The 17,279-nt window shown below is 39.3% G+C and overlaps 1 protein-coding gene across 2 annotated transcripts in view; it reads right to left on the minus strand.

The window, feature by feature from the left end:
- The window catches only part of TTC39B (tetratricopeptide repeat domain 39B), a 108,267-nt gene that overhangs the window by 69,193 nt on the left and 21,795 nt on the right, over nt 1-17,279 (minus strand). The window contains exons 1-2 of one of the 2 annotated variants that reach the window (XM_012769656.3): nt 14,128-14,755; nt 9,111-9,145 (exon numbers count right to left, since the gene is read on the minus strand). In XM_012769656.3, coding sequence (XP_012625110.1) covers nt 9,111-9,145; nt 14,128-14,172 — 80 coding nt within the window. In that variant the 5' untranslated portion in view covers nt 14,173-14,755. Of the gene's footprint in view, nt 1-9,110; nt 9,146-14,127; nt 14,756-17,279 lie in introns of those variants that run through there. The other variant, XM_012769658.2, reaches the window with a different exon arrangement.

The raw sequence follows: 17,279 nt of genomic DNA on the forward strand, positions 1-17,279 counted from the left end.
GGGGCCATGAGCCAAGGAGTGCAAGAAACACAGCTCTATGAGCTGGAAAAAGGCAAGAATATAGATTCTCCCCTAGTACCTCTCAAGGGAGCATGGCCATGGGACACCTTGGTTTTGACCTAGTAGAACCCATTTCAGACTGTGACTGCCACAACTGTGAGAATAAACTTGTGTTGTTTTAAGCCACCAAGCAGGTGGTGATTTGTTACAGCAGCCATAGGAAACTCATACTGCAGCCTTATGACCTGTATTTCTTCTTTTCAGTTGTCTGCTTATGTTCCTTTACCACTTTTTCCATCTTTCTTAATCTGTCTTTAGTATCAACTCTCTTTCATATATGTTCACGAGTTTTCTTGGTTAATTCTCTTCTAAATGGGTTCTCTTCTATAAGGGTTTTATCATAATGATCAAAACTGTCATTCTTTTCTCCTGTCTGTGCCATGCTTAAAACATACTCCCTACCCAAAGAACATAGACTTGTTTGCCTTCATTTTATCTTAAAATTTAAACAATAAAACCTCTAGCTTTTTTCATTTACTATTCAGAACCATGCAAAGCCATACATCCCAATGCCTGTGTTTTTCCACCCTTCAACCCTTGTCCTGGTGTCAACACTGAGGCTTGGCTGGAGAATGAGCGTGGAGGAGGAAGACTAGAGAGACTTCCTGGAGACTTCCATCCACACCTACGCCCCCCTGTCAAGTCTGCCCCCGCAAACTAGCTCATTGCCTGATGTAGAGAATGTGTTCAACAAATGTTTGTTAAACTTGGAATGTCTATAAATTCATGAAACTAGCAATAAAAGGAAAAAAAAATCATGAAAACAGGCATGCTCCCCTTTTCCCTGGTCCACTGAAGTGACTCTCAGAAATGGGAAAATAAGCAGGGATAATATAGATATCTGAGATATAGATATCTTACTTCTTAGATATAAGTTTCACAAAATGCATTTTTTTTTACTTTTTTAAAAGTGTTTTTATAGTTTAAGGTAGCCATTGTGAGGCTGCATGAAATAGCTATATCAAAATGTCTTGCATCTTAGGAGGAATAATGGCTTTACAAAAATAGCAGTGCTCCTCAATATGACATTATACATCAAGTAACTGGTATGTCTGTTATGTTGCATTTGCTTTACACTTTGCAGTTTTACAGAATGCTTTCAAATAAACTATTTAATAGGTTAAAGACATATGTTAAAAAATAATTTTTTTACTTATATGAAAAGTATATATTTAATAGGTTAAAGACATGTTAAAAAAATTTTTTTACTTATATGTCTGAAAAGACATGCTTAACAATTTTTGTGACTAAGTTCTACTTAAAATAGAGGATCCATCTATGTATCCAAACAATATAACTATACTGAGACAAATGAGAATATTCTTTTAAAATACATGCTTTAAAAATCCAATCATGCATGGCCTTAATTTTCGTATAGTCATTACACAGAATTATGTCAAGCAAAGGAAACTATGCATTGTAGATGTAATTTCTTTTAAATTGGGGCCGAAATTTTTAAATGGTAAAGAATCTCTTAAACCACTGGAAGACTTGACACACAGAATTTTATATACATATACGCTTTATTTTTTAACTAATCGAACTCTGCCTGTACTTACTATTTATAATCTAACCACTATGAAGAAAAATACTAATTAGATCTTTTCAACTATCATTCACTGATATTCACCCTTAATTAAAAAACAGATAAAACCACTGTATCATCAATTGATCTAAACTAATGAGGGGAAAAAAATGGCCCTAAAAGGCTTAACCTCATTCCATTCTACAATTTATGGTTCAAAAGAGGCGTGAAAAAAGAAAATGTCACTGAGAAATGTTATGCTACAGAATATTTTTATTTCCATTGTAAGTTTCTAGTCACCTGTCTAAAAATGTCTCCCTATTTCACCTTCTACAGGTAAGTACAAATTCACAGCAGTTCTTGAACATAAACACATTCTTCCCCACTGCATTCACACTACCACAGGACTCCATTAAACACATAAGGATTCTGAGACAGGCACAGTGGCTCACACCTATAGTCATAGCACTTTGGGAGGCACAGTGGGAGAATCACTTAAGGCCAGGAGTTCAAGACCAGCCTGAGCAAGAGTGAGACCTGTCTCTATAAAAAAATAGAAAAATTAGTTAGGCATGGTGGCATGGGCCTGTAATTCCAGCTACTCAGGAGGCTCACGCAGGTGAGTTGCCTAAGTCTAGGAGTATAAGGGTGCAGTGAGTTATGATGAGGACACTGCATTCCAGCCTAGGTGACAGAACGAGATCCTGTCTCAAAACAAACAAACAACAATAAAAAAAAAAAAATAAGGATTTCAATGTAGGGATAAATTCAAAATTTTCATAAGATGCTATGGAATATAAGAGACCACTGCTAAGAATATATTCAACCTGCATCTATTCTAACAGTCTTTATACATAAATTTGCTCCCCCTGACTTCTCTAAACTACCATGAAAACAAAATCTTGATTAAACAGTACTCCATCAGGCTTCTCAGTTAGATTTTTGTCCTGTTGCCCACTTCGGTTTTTATGAGAAATAGGTTAATCAAAAATACTGCCAATCTAGGCTAATTCTAAGTGTTTAGTCCATTGTCCCCACTAGACAAGGCTGGGAATCCTCCGTGACCCAATTTCACTTGCATCCACCCAACTTCACTTGCATCCACAGCCCCACTGGTGTTCCATGCCCACAGCTCTGTGCTCTGGCCACTGTCCTCAGAGCTGACCCTCCAGCATGTCCCCACCTCTGAGCCTCTGCCACCAACTGAAATCCCACCCATCCTTCAAAACCCAAAGCAGAGGCCAGCTTCCCCTACCTCCCAACCAGAAAACAGCCCTCTTTTTGGAACTCCCAAAACACTGCATTAATTCATATATCATGTCACAGGTAATTTATGAACAGACTTTTATTAAACCCACCACTATATTGTCAGAAATGGCAACTGTGCACAAACACTGGGAGAAAAGGGTTAATCATGAGAGTGCCAAGAAGCACAAACCAGCATGGAACTGTTAAATTAGAAAGCAGAAGACCACTGTAGGGTTAATCTAGAACTGTATATTATTTATGGCAAATGTCTATATATCATGAGATGGGACTAATTTACAGTCCCTCCCTGAGAGGTCCTTACGCCAAGCAGGTCATAAAGTTCATAAATAAGTCTAATTTTTTTTTAAATGGTCAATATGCCACTTTTTTTAATCTCTAATTTTTCCTCCAGTTCTTTTCTTTTCTTTTCTTTTTATTTTTTGAGTCAGAGTCTACTCTGTTGCCTGGGCTACAGTGCCATGGCGTCAGCCTAGCTCACAGCAACCTCAAACTCCTAGGCTCAAGCAATCCTCCTGCCTCAGCCTCCCGAGTAGCTGGGACTACAGGCACGCGCCACCATGCCTGGCTAATTTTTTATATATATATTTTTAGTTGTCCAGCTAATCTTCTTTCTATTTTCAGCAGAGATGGGGTCTCGCTTTTGCTCAGGTTGGTCTTGAACTCCTGAGCTCAAACGATCCACTTGTCTGGGCCTCCCAGAGTGCTAGGATTACAGGAGTGAACCACCACGCCCGGCCTCCTCCAATTCTAAATGATGGAGATTTCTGTATGATCTACCAGTTTGCAAGACTAATAATTTCCAAAAATAATCACTCAGTAAAAATAACAAAATTGTTACTTCAAAGATCCAGAGGTAGGAAAAATCTATGTTTGGGGTAGCAAACCAATTAGGCAGAAAAGGAAAGTAGTTTCATTTGTGGAAATAATTTAAGGCCTCCCTCAACTGATAGAATGAATCTTTTCATTAGGAATTCAAGAGAAAATATTCACTGGAAGAAATTAATCATCAGGTTGGCAAGAGGATTATATCTCGATACAGAGAGATTGAAGTATTGCTCTCTGCACAGGAAACATAAAACCAAACATGTGGTTCAGCCAGAGTAAAGAAAAAGAGCTCCACTGAGTAATTCACAAGGGAATGCAATGGCGTCACAAATTTAAGGGGAGATGAGTGGGAAATATTGAAAAACCATGAAATTAGGACAAAGGAAAAGTTCACATAAGAATAAATTTTTACAATTAATATGTATTTATAATCAGAGGAAAAGCACACACTATTTTTTTAAATATTGAATAACAGATTATTTCTGCAGTATTTTTAATCTCAAAAAAGTTTAGTAATGCAGGAGACAGACTTAAGAACAAGAATACCATATCCTATATTGGAGAAATAAAGGGAACCATCCAAGTGGGCTTTCCCTGTGAATGGGGTATAATCTTACTAACTTTCAAAACATTATTTTAAGGCCAGACACGGTGGCTCATACCTGTAATCCTAGTATTCTGGGAGGCTGAGGTAGGTGGATCGCTCAAGGTCAGGAGTTCAAAACCAGCCTGAGCAAGAGCAAGACCCCATCTCCACTGAAAATTCTTTTCAGTATTCTGTATGGCAAAATTATGAAAAGACCAAAAAGCAAAGTTTATTAGAATCAGATCAATATTAATTATAGACTCTGGATGGAGGCCTCTACTACAAGTAAAGAACAAGATTTTTAGAGCATGAACTCTAATATCTAACTCTGGCTACCCCTTCTGGTTTGGGGCTCTATTTCATATAGGTGAGGTTCTCTATTAGGTGAAGTACTATTAATACTATAACATGTTACTCACCATGGTGAGAGCAGAAGGACATTTCAGCAACATTGAAAAGGTAACAAAAGTGACAGTCTTAAAGGACACAAGAAATAATGCATACCAGAAACCTAAAACAGCAAGATACATTCTGAAATGGGGAAACCTGTGGATTTGCTAAACTGAGCAGAACAAGTAAGTTAAAATTAGAAAAAAAAAGAAAGAAAATTCTGGCAGATAAATGCAGCCACAGCGAGGCTCAGGTGGCAGTGAACAGAAAATGTTCGATCATTAGGAAGTAAGGCAGTGGTAAGGAGCTATTGTTTATAGGATGAAAAAACCTGTAACACAGTTGACAGTAGAATAAAAGAAGTCAATACACACAAGGCTTCCAGAATTCCTCATTTTAGAAGTACACAAAGAGGTCTCTCTAGCAAATATGTAGGATAAGCAAGGTGAAAAATTTAATGTATAACATGAAGGGTATAGTTAATAATAATGTATTATATTCAGAATTTTTGCTAAATTAGTAGATTATAGTTACTCTAGTCACAGGAGGAAAAAATGGGTAAGTATGTGAGATGACTGATATGTTCATTTGTTCCACTATAGTAACTAATTTACATTTTTTCTTATAATACCACATTGTATGCCTTAAATATACACAATAAAATTTACTTAAAAAGAACAAAAAAGTTACATAAGGAAGTTTCTGATAATCATGTATCATCATTTTTGGATGCTATTCTTCTAAGAACCAGTCATGCTAATACTAAAATCTCTAAAGCAGTTGAACAAAAGAGTCCATTTTGGCTGAGCACGGTGGCTCACGCCTGTAATCCTAGCACTCATTCTGGGAGGCTGAGGCGGGAGGATCGCTCAAGGGCAGGAGTTCGAAACCAGCCTGAGCAAGAGCAAGACCCTGTCTCTACTAAAAAAATAGAAAGAAATTAATTGGCCAACTAAAAATATATAGAAAAAATTAGCCAGGCATGGTGGCGCATGCCTGTAGCCCCAGCTACTTGGGAGGCTGAGCCAGGAGGACTGCTTGAGCCCAGGAGTTTGAGGTTGCTGTGAGCTAGGATGATACCATAGCACTCTAGCCAGGGCAACAAAGTGAGACTCTGTCTCCAAGAAAAAAAAAAAAAAGTCAATTTTATACAAACACAGACATATAGATCAAAGGAACAGAATAGGAAGCCCAGAAACAGAGTGTTATTTTAATGAACTTATTTGACAAAGAAGATACCATACATAAATTCTTTCCCTCATGGACTCAGCAGATGGTGTTGGAACTGTGGGCTAGCAATTTTAGGCCTGATGTGAGCTAGGAATCTAAACTAACCCCAACTGGGTCAAATGTAGGGTTCTGTTTTGTTGGGGTTTTTTCCTAGGATTTCATTTTTAAAAACTAATTGATGTTAGAAACTACTCGCAGTGCCTTTCAGACATCCCAAAGGTAAAGCCACTGCCAGCCTGCTGGAGCCAGTGAGAGCTTGGAGAAACACAAGTGTCAATGTGCACTGCTCATGAGTCTTGCTGGTCAAGTCCGCCAGACCTGCTCTCCTCTGTGGGGCCTGAGCCCCTTTCTGGTGTGTCTCTGGCAGTCTAGCTCCCCACTGGGAACAGCAGTCCCTCCACTGGGAACTCCAATCATTGGCCCCACAGCCCATCACCTGGACTGCAGTCTCCCATTATGGCCCAAGCTCGGTCCCTGCCCACGCCCAGGGTGGAGCCACAGCCAGGGTGGAGCAGGGTTGAGCAATTTTAAGATTTCTAGATGGTGCTAACTTGTTAACCTTAAAAGCAATTTTTAAATAATCACATAAACAGATTGCTTTCCAAACAGTACAGTGTGAAAAGGGAAGGGGGAAAAGATTAACTTTGCAGTGGAAAACCCTGGCAAACACTACCTCAAGCCAGGTGACCAAGTTCAACTTCACCAGTGGTAAGTCACATTGATATCATGGACCTTTGCTGTGATGTGACAAGAATGGCCCTTACGGCCTGGCGAGGTAGCTCACGCCTGTAATCCTAGCACTCTGGGAGGCCCAGGTGGGTGGATCTTTTAAGCTCAGGAGTTCCAGACCAGCCTGAGCAAGAGCGAGACCCCATCTCTACTAAAAATAGAAAGAAATTAGCTGGACAACTAAAAAATATATAGAAAAAATTAGCCAAGCATGGTGGCACATGCCCATAGTCCCAGCTACTCAGGAGGCTGAGGCAGAAGGATTGCTTGAGCCAAGGAGTTTGAGGTTGCTGTGAGCTAGGCTGATGCCACAGCACTGTAGCCTGGGCAACAGAGTGAGACTCTGTCTCAAAAAAAAAAAAAAGAATGGCCCCTACATCTGTGGTCTTGCTCCCAAAAACACATGACCTCAGTCAGATCATGAGGAAAACAACAAATTCCAATTAAGAGACAGTCTACAAAATAACTGTCAAGGTCAACAAAAGCAAGGAAAGTCTGAGAGACTGTTACAATCAAGAAGAGCCTCAGGAGACATGACTACTAAACATAAAGTCGTATCCTAGCTGGTTTCCTCAGACAGAAAAAGGACATTAGGCAAAACCTAAATAAATCTGAATAATGTATGGACTTTAGTTAATAATAATAATGTAAAAATTTAGATCATTAATTGTGACAAATGTACCATGCTAACTTAAAAAAATTAATAATAGGGAAAAACACATGTAGAGTATACAGGAACTCTCTGTATCACCTTCACAGTAATTATATAAATCTGAAACTGTTCCAAAGTAAAAAGGTCATTTTTTAAAAAATCCTAATGACAATTAGGTTTTATTAAAAAATCATATTAACATTCAACAACATAACCACTAAAAATTTTGGACAAAATAAAAATTTTAACCCTTTGCACTGGCTTGCTTTTTTCTTGATTCCTTTAGTCTACTCAGGATTTAATTTTTTAAATCCTACCCTAGATTTTACAAAGTGTGGCAATAGAATAAAAAACTGGAGTTTCTTTTCATACAAACTTATTTATTTGGATTTTTTTATATTTCAAATTATTGATACATTCAAAGAGTAATTTTAATCTCTATAATTTTTGCTAACCGTGTTGAGTCACACTCAACATCGAATGCAAAGGGTTAATTCTAACATAAAGAAAAATAGCAGTTTGGGGAAAAAATCTGTAGCAAATATGACAAAAGATTAGGGTACATATAATTTAAAGTACACAAGTACATAAGGGAAACATTGAGAAAAAAGTTAAGCAGGCAAAAGAAGACTACAAGTCATACAAAAGGAAATGCAACAAACAATGATAGTAAAGAAAAACTTTAAATACTAGAACAGGTATAATTTAAGCTGCAAAACTTTTTTCAAATAATACTCAGTAATGATAATGCTACAGTTGAAACTATTTCACATATACAGTCTTGATAGCCAAGTAAACTGATAAAACTCTTTTGAAAGTGCTGTAAACTGAATTGTGTGTGCCCCCCATCCCACACCCCTACTTGAAGATTCACATGCTGAAGCTCTAACCCCCAATGAGATGATATTTAAAGATGGGCTTTTTGAGAGACAATTAGGTTTAAATGAGGTCAGAGAGTAGGGCCCTCATGGTGGGATTAGCACCCTTATAAAAAAAGATACCGCAGAGCTTGTGCCTGCACTTGCTCTCTTGTGCGTTAGCATCTGTTCTCTCTCTCTTTCTCTTTCTGCCATGTGAGTACAGAGTAAGAAGGTGGCAGTCTGCAAGCCAGTAGGAGAGCCCCAACCATGCTAGTACCCCTGTCTCAGACTTCTAGCCTCCAAAACTGTTGTTTAAGCAACTCAGTCTATTATATTTTGTTATGGTAACAAAAACTGACTAATACAAAAAGGCAATTTGAGATATATAAAGAGTAATAAACATATTCATCTCTTTTAATGCAGTAATTCTACATTTGTAACATTAACCTTTGGAAACAATTTAAAAATATGACAAAGCTATACACATGAAAATATCCATTACTTAGTTTTAAGTTTGTAAATCAGTAACAACCTAAATGTCTAACAATGGAGAATTAGATTAGTAAATTGTGGTATTCCACTTGATCTAATATGATTTAGTCATGTAAAGCTATTACAAAAACTATATAGGATTATAGTAAATGACTATAATAAAATTAAGTGCAAATCAAAAGCAAAAATCTATAATATGAGGCTATAATGTAAATAAATATGGACAAGTATTAAAAGGGTTAACTATAAATAAAATAATTTATTGGAAAATGTTTTAATTTAAAGTTACATGAAAAAATACTCCAAAATGTATGACAGTAACATTAGACAGATCTTTTCTTAAGCATAATCACATCCTAACTCTTCAATTACAGAGAAGGGACTTTTCTCTGACAGCAGCCACTATAGTATTCAAAAAAACAATAAAATATTTACATTTCACATAAGAAAACCATCAATTCTTTACTACATACTTTTTATTATATTACTTACATAGAGATGGTTTCCAAGGCATCCTCAAAGATGTCCTGAGGGGGAAATAAAAAATACAATGAGTTTCTCAAGAATTCTAAATGTAAAAGAGCAAATGAATTATGTGTATAAGAGGGAACAGTTTTGGTGGGAGGGTAGACCCTGCAGTAGAATCACTCAACTTGATTAACAGAATTCTGTTAATAAATCTAGCATATAAAGTTATTTTTTTTTTAATTAAGACTGGTAAGGACAGGGCACGGTGGCCAACTCCTGTAATCCTAGCACTCTAGGAGGTTGAGGCGAGAGGATTGCTTGAGCTCAGGAGTTCGAGACCCTGTCTCTACTATAAATAGAAAGAAATTAGCCAAACAACTAAAAATAGAAATAATTAGCCAGGCATGGTGGTGCATGCCTGTAGTCCCAGCTACTTGGGAGGCTGAGGCAGGATTGCTTGAGCCTAGGAGTTTGAGGTTGCTGTGAGCTAGGCTGACGTCACAGCACTCTAGCCCAGGCAAGAGAGTGAGACTCTGTCTCAAAAAAAAAAAGCTTGTAAAATACTCAGTGGGCAATCAAGCTGGGCTAATTTAGGGTGTGTGACTTCTTTAATTCCGTTATCTTTCACTCCTCCAGCTCATTCATCCCAGATATAGAATAAAACAAATATATAACAGGATCTGCCCAACTTAGTCTTCTCTTTCTCCACAGCTAGCCGAGTGAGCCTCCTCTGGGCCACCTTTTCTCACGGAACTGCACCACCCTCCCAGCTGTTCTTCCTGCCACCAGCCTTCCCCAGCTTACTCAGTGCACATAGGATGGCCCTTTCCTTCAGGCCACTGGCCCCATCACAAGCCGCAACAGGAGAAACACACTTTTATGCACTCAGAACCCCACACACAAACTCTACATTCACACATAGACTCACAATCTCACAGTCACACACGCACTCCCAAGCACACATGCACTCACTCAAAAACTCACAAATACACAACAGCTCCCTCATAGCTGCAAAAATCAAACTTCCTCATCTAAATTTGGGGTCCATCATAACCCAGCCTAATCTTCAAAGCATCCCCACCACCACGACTAGGGAATGCTGCAAAAGCCATCTCACTGGGCTCCCTACTCCCATGCTTGACACCCTCCATTCGATCCTTCGAATGGGGGGGTAGCACAGGCTCTCAATGTCTTACTGCGGCATTGTTAACAAGCCTCCCACCCCCAGGCTGTCTGCCTCTATAGCAGGACGTACTTGGGTTTGATTTTGCTGTTTGCTCTCTGATTAGGGCCCAGACACTGTGAAGTTACATGCTAACTTACAGACTTCTGAACGGCAGAAAAGATTACCTCGAACGTTATGGTTTTGATGCTCTGCACGACATTACCCAGCTTTATTTCCAGCCTGGCAATCTTAATCTAACATTCTATTTTAGGCCCACCAATAACTACTTCCTCAAATACCCTCTGAATCAGTTTACCATCTCGCAGGTTTCCTCATCGGTAGGTGAAATTAAATTAGACAGCCAGAATTATTCTTTTCTTCCTCTTCTTTGAATAAGCACACATCATTCCAGGGCCCTAGCCCTCTTCCAGAGCTTTCCATTTCCCTTAGAATAGACCCCATGGCTTCCCAAACAGCCTCACCAGCCTCTGACCACATCTGCACCCATCCACAACTCACTCCATCTCAGCCACCCATCCTTCTTTCTGCTCCTTGCACAAGGCAAACTCATCCCACAGCTCTCTGTATTGTCCCCTTTCTCAGAATACTCTTCACTCCATTCTTCCCATGGCTGACTCCTTCCCATCCTTCAGTTTTCAGCTTAAAAAGCACCTCCTCAAGGAGACCATCTCTGATCCCCCTAATTAAAATTGCTAAGAATAGCAGCTTGCTTATAGTTTCTCATCATCTGATTTACTTCACTCATAACACTTACTGTAATCTCTAATCCTCTTCCTTGTTTACTTGGTTACTATCTGTCTCCATCAGAGCAGGCTCTCACTTATCACGCACACAGAAAAATTGCCAGGGCGTGAGCCAGCTTTGTTGCTCAATACTTGTCGCCTGATGAGTGAATGAACTGAGCTTGGACTGTCAAGAGACTCATGGTATCACACCTTCTTTAGAGTTATGATGCAGAAATGAGGAAAGAAGGTTAGAGATATTTTTCCTTGTGAGACCATTATACTAAACAATTTAGACCTAAATACTAAAAAGAAGAAGCAAAGTTATAGAGGGTGGCAGAACTGAGTTTAGAATTCTGGATCCCAGGCCTACTAATCTGCATTAGTATCATACTCTGTAAGGAAGATAAAATCAAGGCCAGCACGCAGGTTATCATGTGAAAAATTACGGAGAAGGGGGGGAGAATGTGCTCTCCAGAAACCCAAATCTGGCTGTCATAACTGAGCACACCTGTGCCAGAGACCAGCTCACAATCCCGCCGGCATCTCTGTTGACCCCACTTGCACTTCCCTTAACCAAGTAATGGGGTCGGGAAGGCCCCCGTGCATTCTCCCCACCCCTCACAAACCTCAACACGGAGACACTAAAGTACTTACTGAGTGGGCTTCACAAGAGATGACTTGGGAAGCCCGCTGCCATGTAAAGGAGACAAGGCTAATATTTTCATTTAAACAAGAAATACTCCCATCCCCAGCCTCAAAAAAATCAAGTAAGAAACTGTTTTCACTTAAGTGACATCTCTCCATTTTGTTGAAACAAATGCAGGGAGTTCTCTAAATAAAGCATACTTTGTCTACAAAAGCCTGACAAAAGATGGAGATTTTTCTTTTAAAAAGGGGAAAGGTAAAGAGCACAACTAAGATTTATTGAGAACCTATCACATGCCAGGCATTTGGCAAAAGCTCTCTCATTTGCTCCTCCCAATGTACAGCAAGGAAGCCCACTTGCACGTACTTACCTGCCCAACATTACACAGCTGGTAAGTGAAGGAACTGGGGGTCAATCTCAGGTTTCTTGAACTTCAAAGCATTTTTTATGTTCATAAAAACTATCCAAAGCGTGGAAATGAGGCAGTTGGGCAGGATGGGGAAGGGTTGGAGGGTGGGACATGGAGGGGTAGCACAGGCTCTCAATATCATACAGCGGCATTATTAACAAGCCTCTCACCCCCAGGCTGTCTGCCTCTATAGCAGGACTTACATGGGTTTGATTTTGCTGTTTGCTCTCTGATTAGAGCCCAGACACTATGAAGTTACATGCTAACTTACAGACTTCTGAACGGCAGAAAAGATTACCTCGAACGTTATGATTTTGATGCTCTGCACGACATTACCCAGCTTTATTTCCAGCCTGGCAATCTTAATCTAACATTCTATTTTAGGCCCACCAATAACTAGTTCCTCAAATACCCTCTGAATCAGTTTACCATCTCGCTGGTTTCCTCATCGGTGGGTGAAATTAAATTTTGACATGTTCATATTATCTTTATAAGAGTCATATTTCCAATTTGGGGAAACTGTAATTGGACATGAATAGCAACAACCCACTCTCTCCCTGGGTACCTGCAATTACAGGTTCCCAGGTCCTTGGGAAAACTGATGTGGATAGCATTTCATCACCTGGAGGATGAAATGCCAGAAGGCAAAGAGACAGCTCATGCCTCCCTCACCATAGCCCCAAGGACACTGGCTTTCCTTTTCCTTCCTGCTGCTGCCTCAGGAAGCCCCTTTCCTCTGTGGGATTCCCAACAGGACCCTTAGGCTTGGCACTTGATCTGCAACTGCATATTCTTCAGGAGCATAACTCGGTGTTCCTACCTATAGTCTCCTTGCTTCTTCACACTCACCACCAATTTCCCAGAGCCACGCCATGTTGGTTTCCATTCCCTAGTGATTTCCATAAGCTGGTTTCCCGTAAGTCCCCCAGATTGGGTAGGCTGACCACGGGTACTCAAGTTAAAACAGGCACAGTCAGAGAAGCATATAGATTATTACCAGTTTAAGGAAGGTAAGCTAGGAAAGCTTACGCTGCTGACAAATATGACGTGTTCACGGAAACCCTCAGCATTTAGTTCCTTCCTTGAAGGCAGCTGCATTTGTGTTCCCCATCCCAATGCCAGGGGCCAACCCTCAGGGGCTACTGCCCTTGGGCATGGTGTAGCAATGTTTTAATTGAACACACCTGGCTCCTAATCCTACAAGGTACCTAGTTTTTCCAAGAGCCTACCTGGAGTCAAGGGCCCATTAAACTCTTTTTGAATCTACTTTACAGCCCAGCACAGTACTTTGTACATCATAGACTCCTGGCATTTAATTGTTCTCTAACTGGCTAGCTGAATATCCTTGTCTTGAGGTGTAAAGTCCTTACCTTGAGCAGTTTCATGTTGCATATTAGCAAATGGGCTAACCTGCCAGGTGACAGGTTACCCTAGATGACCTGACAGATGTAAGGCTAGCACCCCAAGGCCTGCTCCCTGCTGGAAGGATAACCTGAAACTTACTCCTGCCCCCAGACAGATGAGGACCCTCAAGGAACTGACACAGAGTGGGGAAAGCTGACGGGGTACTGCATCAACTGTTTGGGCTTTTCCAAAAAGTTTCCACCTTAACTTGTTAATTTTGTCATATTCTGAGTAGCAAAAATACATGCAAATGCATATTTTAAGGGCCTTGTTTAGGTACCCAACATACAAGTACATTTAAGTGACAGCAGGTTCTTAGTAAGTGTTTATTTCATTTAAGAATCTTAAATAATGAAGATACTAATGATAAAAACGCTTACATTATTTTTATCCACAGGGAGGAGAACCAAACAGTAAAGATAACAGATATGTTGTTAACAGTAATAATTTCAATACTCTGTATTAATTTCCAAAGAAACCAAATAGCCTGACCAAACTTGTCAGGCTTCTCCATCAGAAATTTAATTCACTTTGTGGTATGAAAAGGTATGTGTGACAAATATTACTCCAAGAAGGAAAAGGAGGTAGGAAGTAACATGACAAAAATTAAAACTGCAAATCAACGAAGTTGAATCACTTCTCTAGAACCTCCTCTTCCTCTTCTCACTTACCCCATCCTTCTCTTCTTCCTCCTCTTCCTCATCCCCATCCTCCATTTTTCCCTCTTTTTCATATGGATAACATCATGGGCCTAAGAGTAGATGCTCCCATGCGTTCACTTAACCGTTACCCTTTAGCAGAACTGACAAGGTTTCATGGGGCTTGCTGACACCTCCCTCCTCAATGAGAACCACTCCCCCAGAACCAGACCCTTCCTCACTGGAACTTTCACCCAACATTCTACCTATTGACCAATGAAGCTGTGCGTGTGGTACCACGGACTCAAAGAACTCTAGAGCTGTTGGGAACTCTGACAAGTCACAGATTCTACGTGTGGCTTTGGGGCACATCTGACCATTCCCACAATGGTGAGACACAAAGAGGATGCCCCAACTTCCCCTCCCCACCCCAGATTAGGGCAAGGAGTAGGCACCATGATGTCAGGGTCCTAAGGACCCCACTCCTCCATATGGCATTCACCTCTGTGAGTCAAGATGTCCACAATGGGAAACCAGACTGACAGCAGCTATTATAATGATTATGGTAGTGACACACCAGGAGTATTCCTCAAATATTGAATGTAAATCTTTTCACACATAAAGAGAAAAAGCACACTGCTAAAGGAATCATGAGAAATATGTAAACTTACGTGACATCACTCCCTATTATAACAAGTGAGTATTGATTTTTCTAAATCAGGACAAATTAATTTAAAATATACCTTTATTATGTGTTTGTGAGTGACTTTCAGAAGAAAGACTGGGAAAAAAACATTTTTTAAAAAAATAAATATGTACTCTGAGCTCATCTGTCAGGAATAATGTTCCATTCTGCTCGTATCTGCCATTCAATTCTCTGTAATCTATTTGTCAAGTTCAAAAAGTAGCCCATGGTCTTCTGGAACATTTAAACTCCTCAAATGGATCCTGAGGGCTACCACCAGTTGCATCTTATATGCAGTGTTACATGTTTTAAATTCTTACTGCATGAGAGAGTGTCAATGTTCTCTGAAGGCATGGAGCAGGTGATACTGGCCAACACAGTGAGACCTTGGCCAACATACTCAACCTCTCAGGGCTGTAGCCTTCTCATGAATAAAGCTGGGAGGTTAGCATAGATGCCATCTCTTAATCCAAATCCTAAATTCTCTCAATTAAACAGAAATCTTCTGCAAGGCAGCTATTTGTCCATCACATACTAAAACTAAATTCCTTTAGGGAAGGTCTTCATCCAAATGGAACGTTGGGCTTTTTAACGGTTAGCCCCATCAGTGGTACTAACTTGATCCTCAATAGCTAGCTGGTGTTATGCACCAAGCAAAGCCATTCACACCTGATTCTTTGGAATTTCCAACCATGAGAATTAAAAATGAACCACCAGATGTCGCTCTCACAAAAAAATTGGAAATGGATAGCATTGCTTTCGTCTCTAACACAGAAATCAGTGTGTTAAAAAATGTTCATGAAAGGAGTAAAAATCTTCCCTTTCTGCATTTCATTATAAATATAAAGTTGAGGTACAGCTTAAGGCAGGGGTTAAGCTGCACCTCAATTAAGATCTTTTCTAAGGTCAGTACCTAAAAGAAAAATCATGTACATAGTCAAAATTAACACTAAACAAATACTTTAAATTGCCATTATAATAGGAATATCCATAGCTTTGGGCATAACCCCATAGAGGAATGTGCATGTACAAACATAAAATGTGCACAGTGATGTATAGTATATAATAAGTGCATATGTAAAATAAGTTTTTTTTACAATTGTGTAGTGAATTTCTTTAACATAAATGAACAAATTATTTTACTCTACTGTATATATTTCTCAGTTACTATTTTTATGGCTATAAAATGCACCCCGTCAATCACTTAATATGCCCAGCACCCTTGTCCTCTACTGTCAACACTATATTGTCTGCCTAATCTACCATAAACAGAGAAATAACCAGGGCATACTATTTTTGCAGGGGAGTAATTTTCCACAAAACAAACAACAAACAGAAAAAAAGAGACTGAGTTTTAACATTTTAAACTACTTAATTTTGAAATCATCACTAGTGGTGGTAATTCTAAATTAAAAGTACAGAGCTTTATGTAGCTTGTTTCTATGAAAAATGATCAAGTTCCATCTATCAATACCCGGGCACTACGTTGGATACTTATAAGCTTATTTCCAATTCACAAATAATCATAAAAAGTGAGCATTTCACCTCTACAATTACTACTACTACTATGTTCAAGAATAGTAACAACAATAACAGGTAACACTATTGAGTGCCAAGGCCAGCTCTAAATCCTTAACATGCATTAACTCATTTAATCTTCATAATATCTTCATAATAATTCTATAAGATAGAACTATTATAATGCTCAAATGAGGAAACTATGACTCAGAGATTTAGTTAATTTATCTATAACTGAACTTTGGTTTTTCCCTCTGTGCAGTGGGAATAATGCCATTTAATTTACAGCATTGTTGGGAGATTTAATTGAGATAACATGTAACATTTAATGTGCCTAGCACAATGTTGACACAACAGGCACTCTATAAATAATCTCTACTATTATTAAAGTGGTTCCACAGCTGAAAGTCTATGCAACCCAGGGACGGGCAAAAAAAAAACCTCTCTTGCATTATCTTGCTCCATCCTTGAACTTTCCAACTATAATAATGGCAGTTAGCATTCCTTCACCTGTAATTCTACTCCAAAGGAAATGTCTTAAAAAGAGAACATGAAGCCTTGTCACTTAATATGAGTGCCCATAAGAAGTTCCCAATGAGTAAGGCTTCAAAGGTGACTTCAAACTGAGAAATTCCCTAATGCAGGAGAGAAAAAGTAAAGGAACTCAAGCTTTACATGCTTGGAATCATCCTGCCTGGGTTCAAATCCCAGTTTCATCACCCTAGGTCACTAGCTTTGTGACCCTGAAAAAACTATTTTCCTTCTTTGTGCCTCAGTTTCCAATCTGACTAGGTTGTCCATAGATTAAATGTCACACGTGAAAAACATTTACAACAATGTATCCAGCATAAAACATTAGTTGTTATCACGATTATCATTGCAACTTGAATCTCTAAAGGCACTGCCAAGTGGTACTATGTGCTGCAACCCAGAGAAGGTTAGGGAGTGGACAAGGCACGATACTTAGCACTAAGAATCCAGG

This window comes from Microcebus murinus, chromosome 12, assembly GCF_040939455.1.
Source record: "Microcebus murinus isolate Inina chromosome 12, M.murinus_Inina_mat1.0, whole genome shotgun sequence".
NCBI lineage: Eukaryota > Metazoa > Chordata > Mammalia > Primates > Cheirogaleidae > Microcebus > Microcebus murinus.